General features: G+C 54.7%; 1 protein-coding gene across 3 annotated transcripts in view; it reads right to left on the bottom strand.

Annotated features, from left to right (window-relative positions):
* Positions 1–24,677, bottom strand: part of KIF17 (kinesin family member 17) — a 43,902-nt gene that overhangs the window by 7,715 nt on the left and 11,510 nt on the right. For 2 of the 3 annotated variants that reach the window (XM_064589827.1, XM_064589829.1), the window contains exons 4-11: positions 23,513–23,702; positions 20,026–20,478; positions 16,149–16,258; positions 12,013–12,160; positions 10,042–10,577; positions 9,125–9,205; positions 7,757–7,968; positions 5,966–6,197 (exon numbers count right to left, since the gene is read on the bottom strand). In XM_064589827.1, the coding sequence (XP_064445897.1) occupies positions 5,966–6,197; positions 7,757–7,968; positions 9,125–9,205; positions 10,042–10,577; positions 12,013–12,160; positions 16,149–16,258; positions 20,026–20,478; positions 23,513–23,702 (1,962 nt within the window). The remainder of the gene's footprint in view (positions 1–5,965; positions 6,198–7,756; positions 7,969–9,124; positions 9,206–10,041; positions 10,578–12,012; positions 12,161–16,148; positions 16,259–20,025; positions 20,479–23,512; positions 23,703–24,677) is intronic. The other variant, XM_064589828.1, reaches the window with a different exon arrangement.

Raw genomic sequence — 24,677 nt, 5'->3', positions numbered from 1 at the left:
TTTATTCTTGAGTTGTAAGTGTTCTTTATATATTCTGGATATAAGCACCTCATTGTGATATAGGATTTGCAAATATTTTCTCTCAATCTATGGGCTGTATTTTCTCTTTCCTGATAGTATCCTTTGAAGCACAAAAGCTTTAATTTTGATTAAGTCCAATGTATCTATTTTTTTCCTTTGTTTGTGCTTTTGGTATCATACCTAAGAAAGCAATGTCTAATTTTTTTTTTAAGATTTTATCTATTTACTTGAGAGACAGTGAGGGACAGAGAGTGAGAGAGAGAGAGAGAGCACAGAGGGAGAGGGAAAAGCAGACTCCCCACTGAGCAGGGAGTCTGACCTGGGGCTCGATCCCAGGACCCTGGGATCATGACCTGAGCCAAAGGCAGCTGCTTAACTGACTGAGCTACCCAGGTGCCCCAGCAGTGTCTAATTTAAGGTAACAAAGATTTACACCTTTGAGTTTTATAGTTTTAGTTCTTACATTTAGTTTTTTTATCTGTTTTGAATTAATTTGTGTATATGGTGTGAGGTTGGGGTTCAACACCGTTCTTTGTCATGTGGGCATCTAGTTGTCCCAACACCATTTGTTGAAAAGACTGTCCTTTCTCCACTGGATAACCTTGGCACCCTTGTTGAAAATCAACGGACTATAAACACCAAGGTTTATTTATGGACTCTCAATCCCATTCCATTGATCTACATGCCTGTCTTGATACCAGTACCACACAGTCTAGATTGCTGTGATTTTGTAGTAAGTTCTGAAATCAGAAGTGTGAGTCCTCCAACTTTGTTCTTTTCAAGATTGTTTTGGCCATTCTGTCCCTTGAATTTCCATATGAACTTTAGGGTCAGCTTGTCAATTGCTGCAAAGAAGTCAGTTGGGACTCTGATAGTGATTGCCTTGAATCTGTAGATCAGTTTGAAGAGTATCATCTTATCCAGTATTAAGGCTTCCAATCCATGAACATGGGGTGTCTTTCCATTTATTTAGGTATTTTTAATTTCTTTCAACAATGTTTTATAGTTTTTGGAATATAAGCTTTACACTTCTTTTGTCAAATTTATTCCTAAGTATTTTATTCTTTTTTGATGTAATGAAAATGGAATTTTCTTTTTTTTTAATGTTTATGGATATTATACATTTTTATTTAAGGAGCCTCCATGCCCAATGTGGAGCTTGAATTCATGACTCTGAGATCAAAAGTTACATGCTCTACAGACTGAGCCAGCCAGGTGCCCCGTGGAATTGTTTTCTTAATTTTATTTGTGGATTGTTTATTGTATGTAGAAATACAATTGCTTTTTGCTTATTGATCTTGTATCCTGCAACCTTGCTGAAGTTGTTAATTGATTCTAGTTAGGGTTTTTTTTTTCGTGGATTCCTTAGGACTTTCTACATAAAAGATCATGTCATCTGTAAATAGAAATAGTTTTATCTATTCCTTTCCAATCTCAGTACCTTTTATTTCACTTTCTTGCCTAACTGCCCTAGCTAGAACCTCCAGCCCAATGTTGAATAGAAGTGGTGGGAGCAGACATCCTTGTGTTGTTCCTAATCTTATGGGGAAAGCATTCAATCTTTCACCATTAAGTATGATGTTACCTGTGGACATTTCATAGATGCCTTTTATCGGAATGAAGAAGTTCCCTTCTCTCCTAGTTTCCTGAGTGTTTGTATCATAATAGGTGTTAAATTTTTTCAAATACCTTTTCTGCATCATTAAGATGACCATGTGGGTTTTGTCCTTTATTCTATTGATATGGTATATTGCATTAATTGATTTGGGGATACTAAACCAACCTTGCATTCCTAGGATAAATCCCACTTTGGCATGATGTATAATTTGGTTTGCTAGTATCTTGTGGAGCATTTTGTGTCTATATGCGTAAGAAATATTAGTCTATAGTTTTCTTCTTATGTTTTTCTATGGTTTTGGTATCAGGTGACATTGGCCCCATAGAGTAAGTTAATAAGTGTTCCCTTCTATTTCACAATTATTTTTAAAAAATATTTCTTAAAGCCAATAGTCCTCATTTTACAAATAAAATCCAGTGAGAAGACATAATGGAACAGGATATCCCACAGAGGAAAGCAAATAAAATAAAATACCTAAATGTGAAATTAACAAGATATGTTCAAAACCTATATGAGGAAATTTATAAAATACTCTTGAGTGACACAAAAATTGATCTGAACTAACAGAAGATATACCATGTTCCTGGACAGAAAAATACAACCTCATGAGGGTATCAATACCCTCAAGCTAATGTACAGATATAACATGATTCCCCCAAAAATTCCACCAATTTTTTTCTTTACTTCTCTCCCTTTTTTACTTTTGCACTAGCCCAGTTGTTTATTTTTTTTTTTTAAAGATTTTATCCATTTATTTGAGAGAGAGAATGAGAGACAGATAGCAAGAGAGGGAAGAGAGTCAGAGGGAGAAGCAGACCCCCCACTGAGCAGGGAGCCCGATGTAGGACTCGATCCCGGGACTCCAGGATCATGACCTGAGCCGAAGGCAGTCGCTTAACCAACTGAGCCACCCAGGTGCCCGCCCAGTTGTTTATATAGCTCATTTTGGGAAAACAAAAAAACAAAAAAAACAAGAAGGAATATCCAGGAAAAACCTGGAATAGAAAACCATTGACAGAGGATTAACCCTATGAAATTATAAAACATATTATAAAGTCCCTAGATTTCAAATAAAGTGGGTGGCACTGGTACATGAATAGATACAGCAAGAGAGATGAATAGAAAAATCAGAGATACATCTAAGTGCTTATAGGACTTTAGCATACCATAAAGACAGCAGCTGAAGTTAGTGGAGGATAAATGGACCTTTCGAAAACTGGTGCTAGGAAACAAGGAGAGCCATGCGGAACGAATAAAATGGAATCAGCTCTTCACACATGCACCCAGATAAATTCCAAGTGGATCTGATTTAAATATAAAAAAGAAAGGAAGATGAGTCGCCTGGGTGGCTCGACTCTTAATTTCAGTTCAGGGCATGATCTCATGGTCATGAGATTGAGTTCCGCCTCGGGCTCCTCGCTCAGCAGGGAGTCTACTCGAGATTCTCTCTCTCCCTCTACTCCTCCCCCTGCTCACTCGCTCTCTAAAAAAAAATAATAAAAATAAATAATAATAGAAAGAAAAAGAAAGAAAGAAACTATACAAGTTCTAGAAGGAAACATAAATGAACTTTGCCAACTGTGACTCAGAATCTACACGCAATAATAGAAAGTTGATAATTTGACAAAATAAAACTTTAAAAAATTCTTTTGTATGGCAAAAATACAGAGACTGGGTCTGCAAGTCTCTGGAGAGACTGAGGGGTTAGTCTCTGCAAGGCATTGCTTCTGGAGGGTGTTTAGAAGTGGGAGACTCCTTGAGGTGCAAAATGAAAGTCCTGTAGAAACGAGAAAATCACAAAAGACACACTGACCCCTCCTACCAAGAGAGAGATAAAGAGAGAGAGAGAGAGAGGGGACCCAAAAGTGAGAGCAAAATTTGGAAGACAACCCCTATGATCAACCCCTATGATTTCCACCCCTTGGTACGTGCCAGTGACTATGTTTCTCTTACACAGCAAAAAAGACTTTGCAAATGGAATTAAAGTTATTAATCTGTTGACTTTAAAACAGGGCGATTATCCTGGATCATCCGGTGAGCCCAGTGTAACCACGTGGGCCTTATGGAAGGGGCGCAGAGAGCTAGGCAGTGGACAGGCGTTAAAAGAGATGCTTCAGATGAAGGAGATAGGAGTAGAGTCAGAGAGCTGAAGCCGGGGAGGAGCTGGCCCCGGTGGTCTCTGAGGGGTGGCCAGGGGCCTGCTGCCTCTAGAAACAGAATGACCCCCAGCAGACAGCCAGCAAGGACCTCGGAACCTCAGTCCTATAACCACATAGGACCGAATCCTGTCAACAACCTGAGAAACGGATTCTTCCCTAGAGCCTCTGAAGGAAACGCAACCTTGCCAACACCTTGGTTTCAGCCTTATGGAATTCTAAGCAGAGGATTCCAGTCATGTTGGAGCTGGACCCTGACCCAGAGAACTGTGAGATGATAAATTTGTGTTATTTTAGGCAACTCTATTTGCGGTGAGAGACTAATTACCACAGCAATAGGGAACCGTCTATTTAACGCTGCACTTCACTATAGGAACAGAAGAGCATGCTGTCGACTGAGCAAACCCAGCCAGCCGCCCAAAACCTCACCTCTACTTTCAGCTGGTCTTGAAAGTGCAGAAAAACAAGACACTGCAAAATACACAGAAAAGAGCAGAAGTAGCGCTAATCAAAGCTGCTCTAAGAAACAGAAAATGAAAATCAAAGCATTTCAGTGGAAGAAAATTCCCCCACAAAGCACGAGCACACAGAACCAAAATGTAACCCAACATCCCAATGTGAATAAAATTTCCTTCAATTCACACATATGAACATTTCAAATCAGTAATCCAAAAATCTTAAGGTGGAAATGGACAGAAACGAAGAAGGTGTAAAATGGGACATCTAACTGAACTCCAGAAAGAATTTTTCAAAACTTAGGTGCGTAGACCAAATTACAAGATATCCCAGGAAGAACAAATTCAGCTGAAAACATAAAAAAGGTATTAAGAAAAAGCATGAAAATAGCCAAGAAAATGTAAACACCACAGAGGTTCAAAGAGGGAAAAGCATCAGCTTCTGCTTTGGCGAGATCCTTGGGTTGGTGGTGTCGGATGGGGACGAGGGGCGCCCTGCGGTCGGCTGAGGGGGATGCGTCAGGGCCCAGAGCCCCTGAGGGTGCACGGAGGGAAGCAGACAGCAGCTCCCCCTGCCTTGTCCTCCTCACTCCCTGCGCTCAGTCACATCTGCCTCCCTTCTGCTCCTAGAGCCACTAACCTCATACTCGGCACTGGCCCCTCCCTCGGCCTGGAAGGCTCTTCCTTTGGCCGCCTTTCCTAAGGTTCAGGTCCCACCTCGGAAGTCACCACCTCCAGGAGAACTTCCCTGCCCCCCCACCCAGGGTGGCCCCGAGAGCTTCTAGGGTTCCACTGATGCTCAGTTCCCCAATGTGAGTGCTGGTTTCATGGGTGCGTTCACTTTGTGGAAATGAGTTAAGTCGTGCACCTGTCATTTGCACGTGTGTACACAATCCAAATGAAAAACTAAAAATAAAGCCACCTGGTGTGGGAAACAAAGGCAGAAGAAAAATTATTAAATCTCCTTACTGCCTACAGCCCATTGACAAGTCCTTGGAACAGGCAGAGTGACATTCCTCTAGGGACTCGACTGCCTTGATGTTGACACTTTGCTAAGTAAGAGCAAAAGGCGATCCTGGCCCGACCCCTCACCCCCACCCCATCCTGTAAGCCTACTTTAACATATAAAACTTCTCTTGGAAACTTCCTTTTTCTCTACCCCGCAAGGTACGTGTTGGCAATCACCCCCCAAGCATACGGCCCACTGATATACACCTGAAGGGCCTCACGACTCAGGTTTTATTAGACGGTAATAAATGACCTTTCCCCAACAATAGCTAGCCCCTTCAAGGTCCTGGAAACCTTGCTTCCAGAATTCCTTAGAGACTTACACTATCACTGACCCCCTCCCAACTTGAAAGTGTATAATGGACCACTCCTCGGGACCCTGGTGCAGCTCCTTCTGCCCACAGGTCCTGTCCCCGTGCTTTCATAAAACCACTTTTTGCACCAAAGACGTCTCAGAATCCTTTCTTGGCCGTGGCCTTTGAACTCTAACGTCTTTCCTACATCACCACCCTCCCCTAGAATCCCCTTCACAGCACTGTCACCGTCCAGCGCTGTCCCGCTTGGTCCTCTGTTGTCCCATTTGTCGCACACCCTCCCCCAGCCCCGCAGCCACGCGTCACTGGGACTGCCTCCAGGGCGGGCGAGGCACACAGCCGGCCCGGACTTACCAACGCTGACCGGGGGCCACCTGGGCGTGGGGGCCTCACCTTCCTCTGCATCCTCTCCAGCAGCTTGCTCTTGGCCCGCACCTCCTCCTGGATGGAGTCGTAGACGTTGAGCAGCACCCGGTCGCCGCCGTCCTCGTCCGAGTTCTGCAGGGCCGCCACCAGCTGCCGCTTGCGCTCGTCCGCGTACCGCTTCCGCCGCTTGTGCTTCTCCTTCAGGTCCTTGTTCGTGGCCTGCTCCCCCCCCACCACCTGCTGCTCCAATAGCTGCAAACTGCCGGCAGGAGAGGAAGGTGCTCGCGACGGCGCGGGGCCATCACCGCGCGCCTGCTGTCCAGCAGGACGTCGTGGGGGCCTTGCAACCCCCTCCCAGACACGGCAGGGGCTCAGAGAGCGAGGCCTCTGGCCGGGGTCCGAGCAGATCCACCCAGGCCTGTGCGCACAGCCGCACGACAGGACGGGCGAGCGTCTCCCCGCGGACCAGAGCTGACCCACGCGCCACCCACCATGGGCCTCCGGGAGCCCGTGGGCCCCACGGCGCAGCAGGCTGGCGGCCGTGCTCCCCGGCACCCCGCGCGAGCAGAGCACCCTGGGCTGCGAGCAATATTCGGTGCACGGGGGCCTGGTGCTTCATCACCTCCCTCTGCAGCCCCCACCCAGCTCGCTCCAGCTTTCCCAGCTGCGCGCTCTCCAAACAGCCAGGCTGTTCCCCCCGCTGCACTTCTGTGCCACCCTGTATCTGGATGCCACCCTGAGGCATCTGGCCTGCAAACCTCATGCAGCTGGAGCTAAGCAAAGCTACTCGAAGAAACGGAAAATGAGGGCTTCTGTGAAGCCCTCCCTGACCATACTCCAGACCACACCCTGAACACGGCCACGTGCGCAGAGAGTTCTCTCGGGGCCTGATGCTCGGCAGGTGTGGTCTCATTTGACCCTCACGATGAGCTTCTCAAACTGGAGCTCTTATTATCACCCATTTTGTAGATGAGAAGCTGAGGCACAGGGAGGTTTAAAAGTTGGCCCAGGTCGTAGAGGTAGGTAGTGGTGGAGGCGATGGGAGCGCAGACAGTCGACTGCACAACCCACTGGCTTCTCACACTGCAGAGGCAGGCCCTCTGTGGGCCTGGGTAGCTGCCTCCCCCTGGACCATGGGCCCCCTGAAGGCCAAGGTGGCAGCTCATTCACCCTTGCTTCCTGGTTCCCAGCACGCAGCCCCTGCTCAGTTCACGTTTGCACCGGGGACGGTGGGACTGAGTTTGCCACCACTAGGAGGAAGCTGACCCGCTGGCCGTGGGGCTGACTGTCACGGAGGTGAGCCTGACGTTATTCTGATTTCCAGAAGTGAGACCCAACACTCAGAAATGTTAAGTGGCTGGCACAGAGTGCCCCTGGCAGACAGCCTCTGAGGGTGATCAGGGTGGCTTGCCCCTAGGGTGAGCAGGTCTCACATCAGGAGGGCACCGGAGGCTCGCTGGGAGCCGAGGAAAACCTGCATCATTACACCCTGGGATTCCTGCAAATGCCAGGCAGGCAACAGTCCCTCCCCTTTCTCCTGGAGCAGCTGCTCCCCAGCAGGTGCCTGAGCGAGTCTGGTGGCCCCTGTAGAGTTCCCCAAGCAGAGCACTGCCCCCCCGGCTGATGGCACCATCCCCGCCCCTTGCTCCTAGAGAGAGGATCAGGCCTCCTCAGCCTCGTCAGGTGGGGGGGGGGGGGGGGCGGGGGCAGAGTGGAGGCTCAGTGAAGACTCTACGGGCACTCTCGTCCCCATGCCTGGGGCATAGTCCCTTCCTGCCCTGCCACGGGGTCCCACCAGCCCCACGCCCCAGCACTTACCGGGCAAGCACCTGCTGCTGGTCCACGACAGGCAGCAGGTCGTCGGTCAGCACGGCCATCTCCATGCCCACACTGTCCCTTCTCACACTGGTCGTGGCCAGCAAGGGCTGAGGCTGAGCCTCCAAGGCCACCTGGGCCTCAGCCTCGGCCCCTACGCCAGGCTCTGCTGCCAACACCAACTCCTCGGCCACTTCTGGGCCCTCGTCAACCTCCTGAGCACAAAGAGAAACCAAGGTGGAGGCAGAGAGGCCGGCCCTGGACACAGGCTCCCGGCGGCCTCAGTCCCAGATGGTGGAGGCTGGGTCCCTCATGGCCCCGGACGGATCACTTCTGGCTCGGAGGCACCCAGTTATACAAACATGTACCTGACTGGGTTCCTACTTCCACCATTTCCTCCAACACCCCAAAACAGTTTCCATCCTGCTCTCCTGCCCCTCGGGGCCCAGGCTCCCCATGGCAGCTAGGGCAGTTTTCTCCAAATACAAATCCATCACGGCCCTTTGCAGATGAGAACCCTGCACAGATTCCCAGTGCATTTGCAGGAAAATCCAGCTTCTTCCATGGTCTTTGGGCCCTCCGTGCCTCTCCGTGCCTCCCCTCTCCCCCCACCCCATCCACCCTGCTGCTTCTCTGGCCTCATTATTCCACTGCTGAGAAAGTCAAGACCTTCGCAGCCACAGGACTTTGGCACATGCCATCCCCCAGCCTGATGCTCTGCCCAGGCCCCTTCTTCCCACTTGGGTCCTCTCTCAATGTCACCTTACAGCCAGGGTGCCCCTGGCCATCCCATCTCCCATCTACTGAGAACCTCAAGTGTGTCAGCTCCTACCCAGGGATCCTGTCCAGAGGCTAGGAGGCAGTTTTCTCTCTCCACACATGTGGGTAGATTTAAAGCCTTCCTCTCATTCCCCGTAGCCTCTTGTACTTTCTTAAGCAGAAGGGAGAAGGGGGAGCTCTTGAGAGTAGGGGTATTCAACACGGGGCCCAGGCGCTTCCCTGCCAGCGCCTCGGGGACCCCCGCCCCTGCCCTGCAGCCCTTGCCCTCAGCACACACTGGGCCTCCTTGCTTTAGACCGGCTCCCAAGGCCAAGCAAAATCTGAAAATTGCTGAGCAGTGGCCTCTTAATCACATCAATAATAAGAGGTAGGACTGCTCTGTGACGGGCAAGCTCCGATAAGCTGGGGGTGGGCTGGGGTCATAGTCCCTGTCTCGGGGGGGAGGATGCCCAGGCCCAGAGTGTCACAGGAAGACCCAGGCTCCTGGGACTCCTCCCCCAACCTGAGGGTCTGGCCCGGGGGATGGGGGGTGGGGGGGTGGGGGGGGTGGAGGGTAGGGGGCGTGGTGGGGGATGGGGACGGGGAACTCACAGCCCTGGGCAGGAGGCAGTCAGCTGTCTCAGCTTCAGCCCTAAGGACACCAGGCCTCAGCAGATCCTTCAGGGAGGGGTGCTTGCAGGAGGACGGGGTGAGGGAGGGAGAGGGACAGTGGGCCAGAATCATCCTCTGCTCCCTGACCTCCCCTTCAGCGCCCCATGCCCCTGCCCGGTGCCTCACCAAGCCACCACCTCCTCCTGCCTGTCACCACTGAGGGGACCGGTGGGGAGCAGGGGCGAGGAGAGAAGAGAACAGGGAAGAGAGAACCGGGGAGGGAGCGTGCTCCAGGAGCATCACCTACATTACCTCAGGTGAAGCACGCAGCGTCGGCACCCCCATTTTAGAGAAGAGGAGACCGAGGCCCAGAAAGGTGACTGCCCGAGGTCACACAACTATGTGAGTGGTCGAGCTGGGATTTAACCCGGGTCTGTCCAGCTCCAAGGCTCTTCACACACACACAGGAAAGGACAGGAAAGCAAAGCAAAGGAAAAAGAATAAGAGGGAGAGGGGGGAAGAGAATTTAAACCATACAAGAGAGTGGAAAGGAGAGAAGGCATCCAGCAAAGTGGCAGGATCCTGGGGTCGGGGAGGGGGGAGCCCCTGAAAAGTAGCAGCCTTCCCGCAGCCCTCAGCCCCCTCCGGCTCCTTCCTTCGGGCCTGGAAGCTGGGTGTAACCATGGCAACTCAGCCAACCCCCCAAGCGGGCGTCCCTCCATTAGCAGAACAGGGGCCCACTGGGCAAAGCCTCCTATCTCCATCCCCCCTTCCCTCCCGACGGAGCACAAGACAGGGCTTCTCTGGCCACCAAGCCAGAGCCCCCCGCCCAGACGGTGAGACCTGGGTGCGCACCCAGTGGCCTGAGTGCCCCCAGCCGAGTTCCGCCTACTGACTCTTGGCATGGCACCGGATACCTGTGTGCAGAGCCTGGGTGCGCCGGCCTGGAGCGCCTCGGCCCCGGCCACTGCGGAGGAGAGCCTGGCCAGCTTGGCTTCCACCTCGGCAAACGGGTCATGCAGGCTGGGCAACAGCCCCAGGGCTGCCAGCTGGACGGGTCCGGCCTGCGGCAGGGCTTCCGTGGCCCCCGGGCTGAGGTGCGGCTCTGGGAGGTAGCTGCTCGGGGCCTCCGCCTCAGGCACGGAGAACTCCACGTCGGAAGGCTCCTGGGGCCCCGGGTAGGCTTCGGACATGGAGGTTTCCTCGAGCGTGGAAGAGTCATCAGACCCCAGAGACACCTCAGACTTGGAAGTCTCCGCCGCGGGCAGCTCCTCGAACCCGGGAGAAAGCTCAGTCTTGGAGACATCCCCGCCGGGCAGGGTGTGCAGCATGGAGTGGATCCCAGGTTTCAGGGCCATCTCGGAGTGGAACGTGGGGGAGCACTCAGACCTGTTGGCAAACTCAGCCCTGGATGTGCCCTGCGCCTTGAGGACCTCTGCCTTGAGGACAGCCTCTGCAAATGGAGACTCCCTTTAGCTCCTTACAGTGGAGGACGAGCGAGCCCCTGGGGGTCAGCCCCAAACACACCATCTCTAAGGGACGGGCTTAAGAGCCAGAGCCTCCCAGGCCCCCAAATACTGGCCTCCCACCTCCACCCTCTCCTCTATCAGGACTCAGACCCTGTCTCCTTCCTCCTCTTCCAGGAAGTCTTCCCTGACCAGCACCAGGAGCTCTCCATTCTCTGACCTCCCCAGCCATTAGTTGCCTTGGGTCTGCTCTTCACACAGAAGGTGACTGCCCTGTGGGTCTCATGGCCTCCAAGGCCAAGAGCTCCCGATCAGCAAGCAGACTTCACACCCGAGACCCTGAGGGGCCCCCACAGGGCGTCCTGCTCAGGGCTCTCATCCACAGAAAACGCTAGATCCATGGGAGTTAAATGAACACTGTGGATGATTGTTAGATCAAATAAAACCACTTGGAGGCCTAATATTCAAACTGGACTGGGGGAACACTCTGAAGGACAGAACATGCTAGAACCTGTCCTTCCCTCTCCTCTGGGTCTGCCAGTGTGGATGAGACTGCAATCCCACAGGCCTCCTTAGGGCTCCCAGCTCAGGGGCTTTACATCCACCCACTTCTTTGTCACTGTGTCCTGGGCTCCCCTGAGAGAGTCCTGACGTTCTCTTTGCTGAAAGAGGACATCCACTCCCTAGCTCAGCAGCCGGAAGCTCTCCAAGCCTCAGTTGGCACACTGGCAATGTGAGGATTCAATGCGTCCTCACTCACTGATGGGGTACCTAGCACCTAGCGCCTGCCACACAGCAATGCCCAATAAATGACACCCACAATGTGACCAATATCGTCCTCATTACAAGGTGGATTTTATAGTATTTTGGTGAGTGCTAGGAAGTCTGAGCTGCCTGGCAGCACAGGTGTTTGGATGATAGTGGTAGGGTGGAACGTTCTAGAATGTCAAAAAGACAAGGAAAATCTTCAGCAAGGTGAAAGTTCTTGATAATAATTGAATCCTTATTTTGGGATGTGGGTTCAAAAAGAAGAGGAGACTAGAAAATGCAGAAACGGGGGGAAGGAACTTACCCATGAAATATGGGTGATACGTTGTAATGCTAAGTCAGCCTTGGGCTAGGGACCAGCCTGGAGCCACGGCTTCACGGATAAAGTGCTCGGTGGGTGAGAACACTGCCTGGGTTCCAATCCTGACTCACTTCACCAGCTGTATGACCACGGACAAATTACCCACCCTCTCTGTGCCTCAGTTTCCTTACCTATAAAATGAGGCTCATGGTGGTACCTACCTTGCTGGGCTGTACTGAGGAGTAACTAGAACTGAGCCTGGCGCATAGGAAGGTGCTCTATAAGTGCCAGTTAGTAAAATGGGGAGGGGAGCCCACTGGCCACCCTCCCGACAGCCCGGGCCAGGCGCCCACCTGTCTCCTTTCGCAGGTTCTCCTCCAGCGTGGACAGCTTCACGTCGTAGGAGCTGCGCATGGCAGCGATATCCTCCTCCAGCCGGGCCCTGGACTCCTGCTCCGCCTCATAGTCGGCCCTCAGCCGGGCCAGGCGCTCCTCGTACTCCTGGGAGTGGGGGGGACACGGGATGGGGGCGCAGCGTCAGGCCACCACTCCTCAAGGCGGCTTTCAGTTCGCCTTCTCTGTCATTCAAACAACGCGGGAAATACCAATAAGCCAAAAGAACAAAGTTAAAATTACCTACACAACACGGGGACGAAATTGGCTCGTGAAGGCCCTTCTGAATTTTATCTACATTTTTTTAAAGATTTTATTTATTCATTTGAGAGAGAGAGAGAGAGAGGAGGAGGAGGAAGAGGAGAGGGCGGCGGGAGAGGGAGATAATCTCCAGCAGGCTCCCCGCTGAGTACAGAGCCTAGATGTGGGGCTCGATCCCAGGACCCTGAGAGCACGACCTGAGCCGAAATCAAGAGTCGGACGCCCAACCGACTGAGCCGCCCAGGCGCCCCTAGACCGAGGTTCAGTGGCTCCTATGTTACAGGACGAAATCTACGCCTCCTGACTTGACTGAGCCCCAGAGATCAGGACGGCCCACCCTGCGGATATACCTCATTTTGCCACATTGGACACACAGGCTACTTTCCACCTCGACAGCCCATGTCCCCCTGCCTCCGGGGCTTTACCCTCGCCCCCCAGCAAGCTCTTCCTTCAGGCCTCAGCTCAGTAGCAGCCCCTCCAAGCGGCCCTCCCTGACCACCGTCCCCTCCTGCAGTTCGGCCGCCAGCACAGAGGAGGGAGGGGCTCGGGGGAAACTCCTGAGTCCACAGGTGCCTGGAGCCGACCGCTGGCCGGAAGGACAACCGGACCGCTCAGGCTTCTCCGCGCGGCTCCCGCAGGCGGGGCCGGGGCTACGCGCTAAGGACAGTACCCGACCTTCTGTGTCGTGGAGCCGCCCCTGAGAGAGCCAGCCGGACGGGGCAGGGGGAGGGGAGGGAGAGCCCCTGTGCACACGCCCACCTCATCAGGACCCTTCCAGAAGCACAGAACGAGCCCGGCGTTCTACAATGGCACGGACACTATGACCTGGGCTCTCGGGGAGGGACAGAAGGGGACAGAGGGTCATCAATATGTGACTGCACATTCTGTGGCACATTTGAGATGCACTTGAGCCTCAGGGCAACACGTGGGGTTACCAGGGCCCAGAGAGGTGACTTGCCCAGAACCATGCAGCTCTCCAGCGGCCACAGGAGACCTCCTACACCCCATCTGCTTTCTCCCTGCCCCCCGCCCCCCTGCCCTGGCTTCCTCTCCTCCCCAGAGGGGACTCGGGCCCTACCCTACACTCATCCTTCAGCAAGCACCCCTGACTCCCACCCTGCCCCCTCCACAGGTCCCTGCCAGCGCGGCCCTGGCTCCGGTGACACCCAGGCCTCAGCCTCGTCGCACCTGCGCACCAGCGAGATCAGGCTGGAGACACAGGAGCGCGCGTGCACACACATGCGTACGAGCACACGCACACACGCACATGGGCACATGTGCACATACAGCAGGGCCGACTTCCAGTCCCAGTGGTACATGTGTGACCCTGAACCACAGAGGACCTCTTAAGTCGCCCAGCGCCCCTCTGGGTCCTTCCGCTCTCCCTCCCTCCGCAACCCTCCACCTCTCCCATTTCCCATCTCCTGCTTCCCAGAGAACACTGAAGCATGCCCTCACCATCCCAGCCCACACCTTCCCATCCACCTGCAGGTCTGCCCGAAAGCTCTTCGTCCTCCTGTGACAGGGGACAGACCATGTGAAGCCAAGCCACCCGCTCCACGACTTTGCTCTTTCCATCCCCATCTCCCTCCCATAGCGCGGGCTTCTCTCGGTGCTAGATCACCCCCAGCAGTTACAGAATGGGCTCCAATACTTGAAACAGAACAACTCTCCCATGGGCCTCTGCGCACCCCCAGCTACAGGGCCCGGAGCCAGCAGGGGCTCAGGAAATGCTTGCAAACCCAGCCGCCTGAGTCCTGCTTGGGCCAGTTCCACAGCCCAATGGTGAGAAGGCACCCCTCAGCTCCCCTTCCCACGGTCAAGGGAAAGCTTCCTGGAGATGAGAAAACAGGCTCTGCGAGCTTAAACGGCCCGTCCCAGGGCACGGAGCCCACCAAGAACTGGACTTGCAGAACGGAAAAGCTGGATGGACCCTAGGAATCTTCTGGTCCAAATCCCCCCCTTCCCTGGTGCAGCCAGGAGACTGAGGCCCACAGAGTCACATCTCCCGCTCGCGGCGGAGCCCATCCCTGGCCCAGTGCCCTCGCCGCCCCACACAGAGACCACTCCCTCATCCTGAGTGTCCTGACTGGTTCTGGATGGGAAAGGAAAGCACGGTTCCAGGCATATAGTAGATGCTTAAAAAATATGAGTGGGTCATAAGTGAAATGGGAAAGAAGGCGAGAGGGAAGACAGACACCTTTGACTCTTCTTCCAAGTGTGGCTCACAGAAGAACCACCAGGGCCTGAGAGGACACTCGGTGGTGGACAGGTGGTAGTGCTCGGATGCAGTGGCCACAGGGCCTATCTCGTGACGACAAGGCCAGCAACCACCATCCCCGGGGCAGAAGGATCTGCCAATCACTGGCTCCTTGGGGCAGCCAGCCCGGAGCAGAGTCTCCTCTCTGGTGACCCAGAGGGGATGGCGGCACCCTGCCCCTTGGCCAGGATGCCTGCCCCACCCAACCAGGCTCCCTGCGGGGGAAGCTTCCATCCCAGCCCCTGGCCAACCCTCCCAGCCCTACTGTTTTGTGATTGATGTCACCTGTTGCTACATGATTCCAAAACCCACTCTGAACCCCCAAGATGTGATTCCTCTCATTCTGTGGCTCAGCCATCCCCAATAGGCCCCCATCCCATGCCTCCCCAGGAGCCGGGTCCAGGGCTCCAGAGATGGACCTGACATCGGCCCCACCCCAGGAGCCTCCAAGGCGGCAAGGAGCAGAGCCCCTTGACAAAGTCCATCTGGGGGCCACAACTGAGCCTCCCCCCAAACAGTAAAAGCCTCTGCCTGTCATGGGCAGCCCTTGGGGACTCTGGCTGATTTCTCCCAGCCCTCCAGCCCACATGACTCAGACTCCCAGGCGTTACCCAGTCTGCCCCCCACAGAGGCTGGGCCCCAGACCCCCACAACCTCACCAGGGCTCCCAGGGGCCCCAGGGCTTATAGCTGAGTTTATAGTTGAAGGGTAGAGGCCCAGCTGTGGACACATCCAGGGACCCAGTCCCTGCAGAGCTGTCCCGGCCTGGCGTTCCTTCTCCACCAGGAAAAAGCCAGTGTCCCACCCCATGCTCAGGCTCTGAATGGGGCCCTCAAGTGGCAGGAATCTCCAGAAACCAGTGGGGCCTGGAGTCGGGATGGAGCCTAAGCCGGGAGTTAGGGGCTCTGCTGAGTCTGGCTGTGTAAGCCCCCCTCTAGGGATCAGCTGGGTATCTGTAAACCAGGGTATTATTACCTTCCCTGCAGGTTCCCAGAGATGCTGGAAGGCACACATGGGGGAGGAGAAGGCGTCCCCAGGTGACAGCTTTTTCTGGGAGGCCCAAACCCCACTTATCCACTGGTCAAATGGATGCCTGGGGGCTCCCCACTGCCCACCAGGCCGCCTGGCTCTCAGCCTCTGGCTTGTTGGCACCCTCACTGGGGGCCAACTCCTTCCACTCTCCCCACGCCCCGACCCCAGCCCAGCACAGGCCGTTCCCACCACCAGGAAGGCCTCCATTTCCATCAACCCACGGCCACCCCGTCCTACAGTACGGAAGAGAGCACCCCTGCAGACGCCCCACACCCCTCCCTGTGCTCCCCATGCAGGCCCTGATGGGGGAGGGGCTCCATCCTGGAGTCAGGACCTGAGTTCAAACCCCAGCTCAGACTCTCCTTAGCCATGGGACCTTGGGCAAGTCATGGCCCCTCCCTGAGCCTCAGCTTTCTGAGCTCCAAAAAGGAGACTGTTGTACCAACCCCACGATGCTGGTGGGGGTAAAATGATATCGTTCAGCAAATGCTCTCCTGCTGGGCACCCCCTGCTTGCCTTTCTCCCACCTGCCCGGGGTCTCACCTCCCGGATCAGCTGCTTCTCGGCCTCTGTGTCAGACTGGATCACAGGTGGGGGCACCAGCTGCTCCTCAATCTGGACAGGGTTTAGGGGGGCCTGACTGGACAGCAGGGCTGGCAGAAAGACAGAAAGGAGGGCTGTGACCAAGGTGCACAGAGTGTGCAGGAACTAAGCAGAAATCCGTAAAGAGACAACCACATACTTAGGCAAAACACACTTCACAGTATTGGATTTATTTCAAGCACGTCTCTATGAAAAATACTAATTTACTCAGTCATTCAACAAATATTTCTTGAGCACCTGCATGTTCTAGACACTGGGGACCCAGCACAGAACAAAACAGACAAAACTCCACACCCATGTTGAGTTTTCAATCAGAGGAAGAAGGCACACACAACAAATAAGCAAAATGCTAACATGTTACAAGTGGAAAGCAGGGAGGGTGATCAGGAGTAAGAACCAAGGGGAGGGGGTGCAATTTAAACAGTGTGTTCAGGGAGGACCTCTTAGATGGGGTAAGGCAAAGGCAGTGACCTGAAGGAAGCGGGAAAGAGAAGCAGGCAGAGATCTTGGGGAAGAGCTTTCCAGACAGAAAAGAGCAGTGAGTGTAAAGGTCCTGTGGCAGGAGTGGGCCTGGACTATTCCAGGAACAGCCAGGAAGCCAGTGTGGCTGGAGTGAAGCAAGGAGGGAGAGAATGGGTGAAGAGGAGCTCGGGGGGGGGGGGGGGGAGGATCACAGGGACGCTGAAAGCTATGCTGACAACTTCGGCTTTGATTCGGTTAAATAGGCTTGGGGGGGTTGTGCAGGGCAGGAAAAGGACTTGTATTTGAACAGGACCTCCCTGTTGTGGGGAATGTACTGAGGGGGACAAGGGCAGACACCCAGATACCCGTTGGAGGGTGGGGGTGCTCTGTAGAAATTCAGGTAGGAGATGCTAGTGACTCAGGGGACAGTGGTGGACAGATTCTGGACATGTCTTAAAGGTAGAGACAAGATCTACTGCTGGATTGGATACAGGTTTGAGCAAAAACGAGAAACCAAGGGTCACCCCAGGGTTTCGGGCTTGAACACTCAGAAGGAAAGGGTTGCCATCACCTGCGTGGGGACCAGCAGGCTCGGGGAGATCAAGAGCTCAGTGGCAGACATGCTAAGTTCAAAAGGATCGCTAAACAGCTGGATATTCAAGTCTGGAATTCAGAGGATACTGTGTAGCAATTGTTTTTAAAATTGTCTATATTTTGTGATGCTTGATAACACGGGGGACTTGCTGGCCAGGGAGAGACGGCCCCTGGCAGGGCCAGCTAAGTCCTAGAGAAAGCAAACAAGCTATCGGCCCACCTTTCACCTGCCAACCAAGCAATGCCAAGTCCACACCCCTCCCACCCTCTGTCTAACTCACACTCTCAGCCAGGATCTCCCCTGCCCTAAGTCCCCGGGGGCCAGGGCCGGACAAGCAGGGACTGCCCCTGTGCCCCCACTCACAGGAATCCTTCATGCCAGCCAGTCCTAGGCTGTTGCTCCTGCCTTCGACTTTCCCACAGAAACCCCAGTAATAGCTCCAAATCCAGTTCTGGCTCCGGATCCGCCTTGCTCCTCCCTGCCTCCCGACCAACTCTGGTGCTTTTCCTCGTGGCCCCGTGTGGGGTTCCATCCTCTTGTTTCTAGTGTAACGCTGACCTCCCCGAGGGCCCACTCAGTCCCCTTTATGAATTAAGACCCAGACACAAATCACACGGCCAGGCTGGGGGGCCAAATGGGAGCCAGGAGCACAGAGACAATGTTTTAAGCCACAAGGTGAAGCCACCTCCGGAGTGAGTGTGGAGAGAGGAGAGGTCCTGGTGGTGAGGAGGGGCAGAGGTGGGGAAGCACGGAAAGAGGAGGAAGGCAGATGTGAAATCCCTCATCGTGGCGCTGAAGGCCCGCTCCAGCCCAGCACGTCCAGGCCTTCCCTGGCCATCTCCCACCGCCCTGCTCGGCAGCCAAGCAGCACAACTTGTGGCCCCCAAATGCCCTTACAGTTTTGTGCATCTTTGCACACACTGGCCACTCTCATCCTGGCTAACAGGGAGACCTCTCAGCCCCCAAGACTCTGCTCAATCACCCCCTCCTCTGTGAAGCCTTCCCTGACTGACCACACCTTACCCCCAGACAGACTTGGTCACGTATCCCCTTCTGCCCTGCAGTGGCCAGTTCAGCTCTGACCTACATGTACTTGATGGTCTGGTGGAGTGTCCTCCCCCAGGAGACTAGATGCCCATGAGGCAGAGCCTGGAGCGGATTCATCTCTGGGTTACCAGTGCCCGGCGCAGGTCCACACACAGGGGGCTGCTTGCTGAGCTTTAGATGGATGGATGGGTGGATGAGTGGAAGCACACATTAAAGGATGGATGACAACGTGGAGTGGATGGATGGATGGGTGGATGGATGGTAGGATGGATGGGACGGGTAGAGAGAATGCATGAATGGATGGGTGGATTAAGTGGATGGATGGTGAGTGGATGGGTAAGTTGGTAGATGGATAAATAATGGAGTGGGTGGGAGGGTGGGTAGGTAGGTGGAAGGGTAGGTAGATGAATGGGTAAATGGGTAGGTGGGTAGACGGATGGATGAATGAGTGGATGGGAGCATGGATGGGTAGATGGATGGGTGGGTGGGTGGATGGGTAAGTGGATGGGTGGATGGATGGGTGGGTGAGTGGATGGGTGGGTGGGTAGGTGGGTGAGTGGATGGGTGGGTAGATGGGTGAAGGGGTGAGTGGATGGATGAATGGGTGGATGAATGGATGGGTGGATGGGTAGGCAGGTGAGTGGACGGGTGGGTGGATGGGTGGGAGGGTAGGTGGGTGAGTGGATGAGTGGGTGGATGGGTGGGTGGGTAGGTGGGTGAGTAGATGGATGGATGGATGGGTCGGTAGGTAGGTGGGTGGGTGGGTGGATGGGAATGTGGGTAGGTGGGTGAATGGATGGGTGGTTGAGTGGATGGGTGGATAGATGGGTAGATGGGTGGGGGGATAAGTGGATTGGATGAATGGGTGGATGAATGGATGAGTGGGTGGATGAATGGATGGGTGGGTGGATGGGGAGATGGATGGATGGGTGGGTGAGTGGATGGATAGGTGGATGGGCGGGTGGGTGGGTAGGTGGATGGCTGGGTAGGTGGGTAAGTGGATGGGTGGGTAAGTGGATGGGTGGGTGTGTGGATGGGTATGTGGATGGGTGGGTAGGTGGATGGATGTATAGGCAGATGGATGGGTGGATGGGTGAGTAAATGAATGAGTATGTAGAATGGATGGACAGAGACGAAGGTGGGTAGGGAGGTGGATGAGTGAATAGACTCAGGCTCTTTTGTGCTTCCTTCCCCAAGGGGTTCTCAGGTAAAGAAAACCTTGGTGTTTGCAAGGACCCTGCAAAGCCTGTGCTGCACGTATAGATCTCGACTTGCCGGATGACAGCCAAACACGTGGGTGCGAGAGCTGCGATCACAAGGTGCCTAAGTGGGAGAGGGGGCGGGACGTGGCGGGGTCAGTCACCCCACTGCTCAGCAGCACAGCATCACGACGCTGCCACAGAGACAGCAGGCAGACAGACAGGTGGGATGGCGGATGCGCAGACTGGAGGCGGGGCGCAGGCAACAGAGCCCACGGCTGATGGAACAGACCAAACAGACCTCTTCCTGGGTCCGTCAGGGAGCAGATACCATCCGGCCATACCAAGCAGGCTCTCTCTGACTGTTCAAAAGCCATGCTCACAGGAAGCGGAGAGGCGATGAGGCTTTGCTTCTGCGTCTCTCAGATGGGCAGCCGGAGGCAGAAAACTAAGGGGGAGAGCCTTTGTCCCCAGCCCTGGGCCCCTCCTGCCACCTCCTTCCCCAGCGACCCACCTGACAGGTTGCTGGGGCTCATCTGCTGGGCCAGGATCGCCTTCAGCTTCTTGATTTCCTCCTGGTACTCGCGCAGGAGGGCATCCTTTGGGTCCTCGTTGATACATGGCTTGTTCTTGATGTTCTTGGCCCGGTTGGCATAGCGCAGTGTGCTGAGCGTCTCGTCATAGTTGTTGTCTGCGGGTGACAGGCAGGCCACCATCAGCGTCTTCGTGTTGCCACCCAGCGAGTCCTGCAGCAGCCGCGTCAGCTTCGAGTCCCGGTAGGGGATGTGTTTACAGCGCCCGTCCACCAGGGCCGAGATGACGTTGCCCAGAGCCGACAGCGACAGGTTGATCTTGGTGGCCTCCCTGAGCCGCTCCCCTGTGGCACCCGTCTTGGACTGCCGCTCGCTGCCTGCCAGGTCCACCAGGTTCAGCTTGCCAGCACAGAGATGGTCCTTGCCCCGCTCGTCTGTGGACGGACCAGGCGGAGGGTAAGGGGCTTTCAGTGAGCCCCACGTGGGGCACTTAGCCACCAGGCACCAAGCGCTCCCACCATCAGCCACGTAGGAGCCCAAGAGAGAGGCGCTATCACCATCCCCATCTTACAGAAGAGGAAACAGGCTCAGAAAGGCATCTAACTGGCCCAAGGTCACACCGCTGCTAAGTGGTGGACCCAAGGTCAGAACGCAGGGCTGGGGCGCCTGGGTGGCTCAGATGGTTAAGCGTCTGCCTTCGGCTCGGGTCATGATCCCAGGGTCCTGGGATGGAGCCCCGCATTGGGCTCCCTGCTCAACGGGGAGTCTGCTTCTCCCCCTCCCTCTGCTTCTCCCCCTGCTCATGCTTTCTCTCTCTCTCTCTCTGTATCTCTCTCGAATGAATAAATAAAAAAATCTTAAAAAAAAAAAAAAAGAACACAGAGCTGCTTGACTCGGGGAGCAGGGGCTGGAAGGTCCAGACTATTCTCTGAGCGCAGTGGGATTTCTTTCAGTGATCACAATAGCTCTCCCAGATGTCCTGTGAGGCCAAGAGTGGGGGGATGTGATTGGGTCACCCAGAGCCTTGTATCCTTCACTGCAAAAGACATTGGCTTTGGAGGCTCTTGGCCCTGGTTCCCAACCCAGCCCTGCCTCCTCCTCACTGTGTGACCCTAGCAGAGCCAGGTACCTCCCTGGTCCTCAATTCTTACAGCCACAAAATGAGACTAACAGTAGCTCCCCGCTCGGGCTGGTTGTTGGGAGGAGTAAAGTAAAAGGAGAGCACATTTTTACAGAGTTGACCCAGGGCCCAGCACACAGCAGGGGTTCATCCCCCCGAGAACAAGCCCGGTTCTGCGGTGACCAAGGCTGTGCAGACAAGGCCGACCCCTGTGTTGAGGGTGACAGGAGTCGGGCACTGGCTGGTAACAGGGGCTCAGAGCACAGGTTTTGAAGGCACAGATCTTGGGGGTCCAATCTTGATTCTATGTCTTAGTAGCTATGAAACTTGGGGAAAACCACTGGACTCAGTTCCCAATGAGATGGGAGTGGGGAGGCAGGCGGAGGGGCAGGCGGCTTCCTCCTCGGTCTCCTGCGGGTTGAAACCAGAACTGGCCTCGTGTTGTCCATGCACACAGCAACCCGGGGTCCGGCTGGTACCCAGGAGAGGCTTGGACACGTGAGGGGGTTGAGGTTGGGGGCTTTTTTTTTTTTTTTTTTTTAAGCAGCAGGACGGAGGGCCTGGGAACCATGCTCTTGGCAGAATGTACCAGGAGCCTTAAACAGGTTTGTATCCTTCGCCCCAGGAGGTCCACTCCTGGAAATGTTATCCGAGGAAATGACTCTAAAAGCAGAAAAGGCTTGGTGCACCAAGATGTTCATCGTGGCATTATTTACAACACCCCAAGACGGGAAACAACCTCACCGCCCTCTAAGGATTGGTTAGAAAAGCTCACGAGAGATGCGCTGTCTTTTCGCCGGTACCCGTGGTCACAAAGACACGGCAGGAAGGATGCTCAGGGATGGCGCGGGGAATGGAACGCAGGGGAGAAACTCAATACGACAGAAGAGTTCGACTGTGTTTATAAATTTCATAGGATAAAAAGGACCAAAAAACCCCAATACGCTTAAATGCTAATAGTTGTGTTTATGAGTAATTTTACCTACCTTTCTGTAATTCCTAAATAGCTTTACTGAACTTATTTTATAACGAAAATGAAAAACATCTTTTTAAATTTGTTTGCAGGGTGCCTGGGTGGCTCTGTTGGTTAAGCGTCTGACTCTTGATTTTGGCTCAGGTTGTGATCTTGGGGTCATGAGATGGAGCCCTACATCAGGCTCCATGCCTAGTGTGGAGCCTGCTTGAGATTCTCCCTCTCCCTCTGCCCCTCCCCCCACCCACGCATTCGCTCTCTAAAAAAAAATAAAAAAATAAATTTGTTTAAAAGCCTGTTTCCCGGCAGCCTGCTACATCCTTCAAACCCTTCTGCAAAGACCAAGAGGCGCCCCCAAAGGCACTCTGTCCTCCTCCCTCCAGATGTGTCCTCACCTGCCCTAGTCCCTGCCCCCCCCCACAGCCTCACTGCATGACGTTGTGACCTCACTGACCCTGCCCAACCCCTATCAGCATCCTGGGGAGACTCAGACCCAGCAAGCACCAGGCGGTTGGCCTGGGACCAGGTCACCACATATGCTGGGCGATGTCGTAAGGAGGTACCCCGGCTTTGACCTTGGGTTGGGGATCTCTCCAGAATTATGTTTCTGGTTGGGCCGAGGCTGTTTCCCGCTGCAGTGCTCTCGAGAGTTCTATTCATGATGGACCCGGAGGCAGCTGTCGTGTTATTTGGAAAAGCCCAGATGTCAGACTGGGGTTCAAATCCCAGCTTCCCCGCTTATCGGTGGGACCCTGCACAAGCAAGCCTCAGCCCTCTCAGAGCCTCAGTTTTCCTGTCTGTAAAATGGCCATTAGAATGCCTGCCTCTAGGACTTCCGTGGGCTGTAAACGGAAGGAAGCCTGTGAAGTGCTTAGCACAGCAGCCACCGGCAGCCAGAAATAAATACGAGTTTCTTCCCTTCCTCTTCCCTTCTCAGGAACTCTTTCAGAAAGGGGGACGGGGGAGATGACTGAAGGGTGGGGAGCCCTGAGAGAAAGAGGAGACTCCAAAAGGTCCAGGGATCGAGGGCCAGCTCTGATGCTTTATAGTTGTGGGACCTGGGTTTCCTCATCTGTAAAATGGGGGACGATGCTGGCAGCCACCTCTCGGGCTTGTGGCAAGGAGTACCCGAGCTAACGCACAGAAGCTGTGTGGCATGTAGTAGGTGCTCAGGATGAGCTGCCAGCGGCAGTATTATTGTTGATGATGCCCCTTATCCTGGAAATGTGGGCCCTCGTACGGGAGGGTCCTCTTGGGTGGCCTCCAGGCAGTTCGAGCATCTTCTCCCAGTTTCAGATGGGGCCCCCGAGGCCCCGGGAGGTGAAGGGTCTCGGTGCCCAGCTCCGGCTCCCCCGCCCCCACCAGCCCCACGTACCCACGGCGTAGATCTCGATGCTGATGGTGAAGATGGAGTGGGAGCGGGAGGAGTCCTTGTTCATCAGCGTGTAGCCCACCGAGCGGTTCTTCCAGCCCGTCTCCATGATGTGCTCGCACTGGGCCACGTTGTGCACCGTGTGCATGGAGAGCCCCTTCACGTACACCCCCTTCTCCGGGTGCTCCTTCAGCTGTGGGCAGGAGGGACGGGTCAGAGCCGGGTGGGGGCAGGGATCCCCAAGGAACCCAGTCAAGGGCCCAGTTCAGGCCCCCTCTGCCCTCCTGCAGTGCAGGGTGGCACCTCAAGGTCCCTGCAACAGGCAGGGGCTTTGTTCCAGGTGGAACCAGCCTCAAACCCACCCCACCTCTTCCTTGTTGTGGGACCTTGAGCCAGTAACTTAACCTCCCCGGGCCTCAGTTTCCACATCTGTAAAATGGGTATGAGATACGCGTCTCTTAGGGATGTGGTGGGGAGTCCGTCAAATAAGGCCCGTCCAAGGCTTGGCACAGGGCCTGGCACCGGGCAAGTGCTCCGTAATGCCAGGCGCTGTCCTCACTGTTGGTGGTGGTGCGATTATTATGAAGGGCCTTTCTAGACTGGGAGCTTCAGCTTCCAGGGGCTGACCCTGTAGCCACCCGAGGGCTCTGAAAGCTGCTCTTTTGCCCGGTCGACACGGCCCCTGATCGCCTCTCTGCTCTGGCTCCAGGGAAATAGGAACGTTCCCAGGCCCTTGGATCGTGGCCGGCAAAGGGCCATTTGCTGCCCAGAACTCCCACTGGCCCGCAGCTCAAACCAGCCTCCAGGCGTCAGCGTGATGGCAGTGAGTAAATTAATTTATCTGACTGCTCCCTGCTTGCTCTTCAGGCAGCCAAGTTGTTTTGTTGCTGACACAGAGCTGTGAAATGCAATATTTTTCAAGTGTGAGGAAATAAAACCACTCTGGCGAGAGCAGAATGAATTAGGACAAGTCCCCACCCTGCTGGTCTGAGCCACAGAAGGCTCTGGTGCTTCAGGCAGCTTCGGGGTCCCACGTGGGGCCGGGCCGCTGCTGCGTGGGGTGGGGGGTGGGCACACAGGCTCCCCCTATCTGCTCGGGTGCGGAGAAACCCCCAGGCCCAGACTGAAGGACTGGGCTTCCCAGAACAGAAAAGCAACCAAGGCACAG

This window comes from Mirounga angustirostris, unplaced genomic scaffold, assembly GCF_029215605.1.
Source record: "Mirounga angustirostris isolate CCGP_5_RB_7025 unplaced genomic scaffold, mMirAng1.0.hap1 SCAF_4, whole genome shotgun sequence".
In the NCBI taxonomy this organism is placed as follows: Eukaryota; Metazoa; Chordata; class Mammalia; order Carnivora; family Phocidae; genus Mirounga; species Mirounga angustirostris.
The sequence above is the reverse complement of the archived record's forward strand: the minus strand, read 5'-3'. Positions and strand labels throughout refer to the sequence as shown.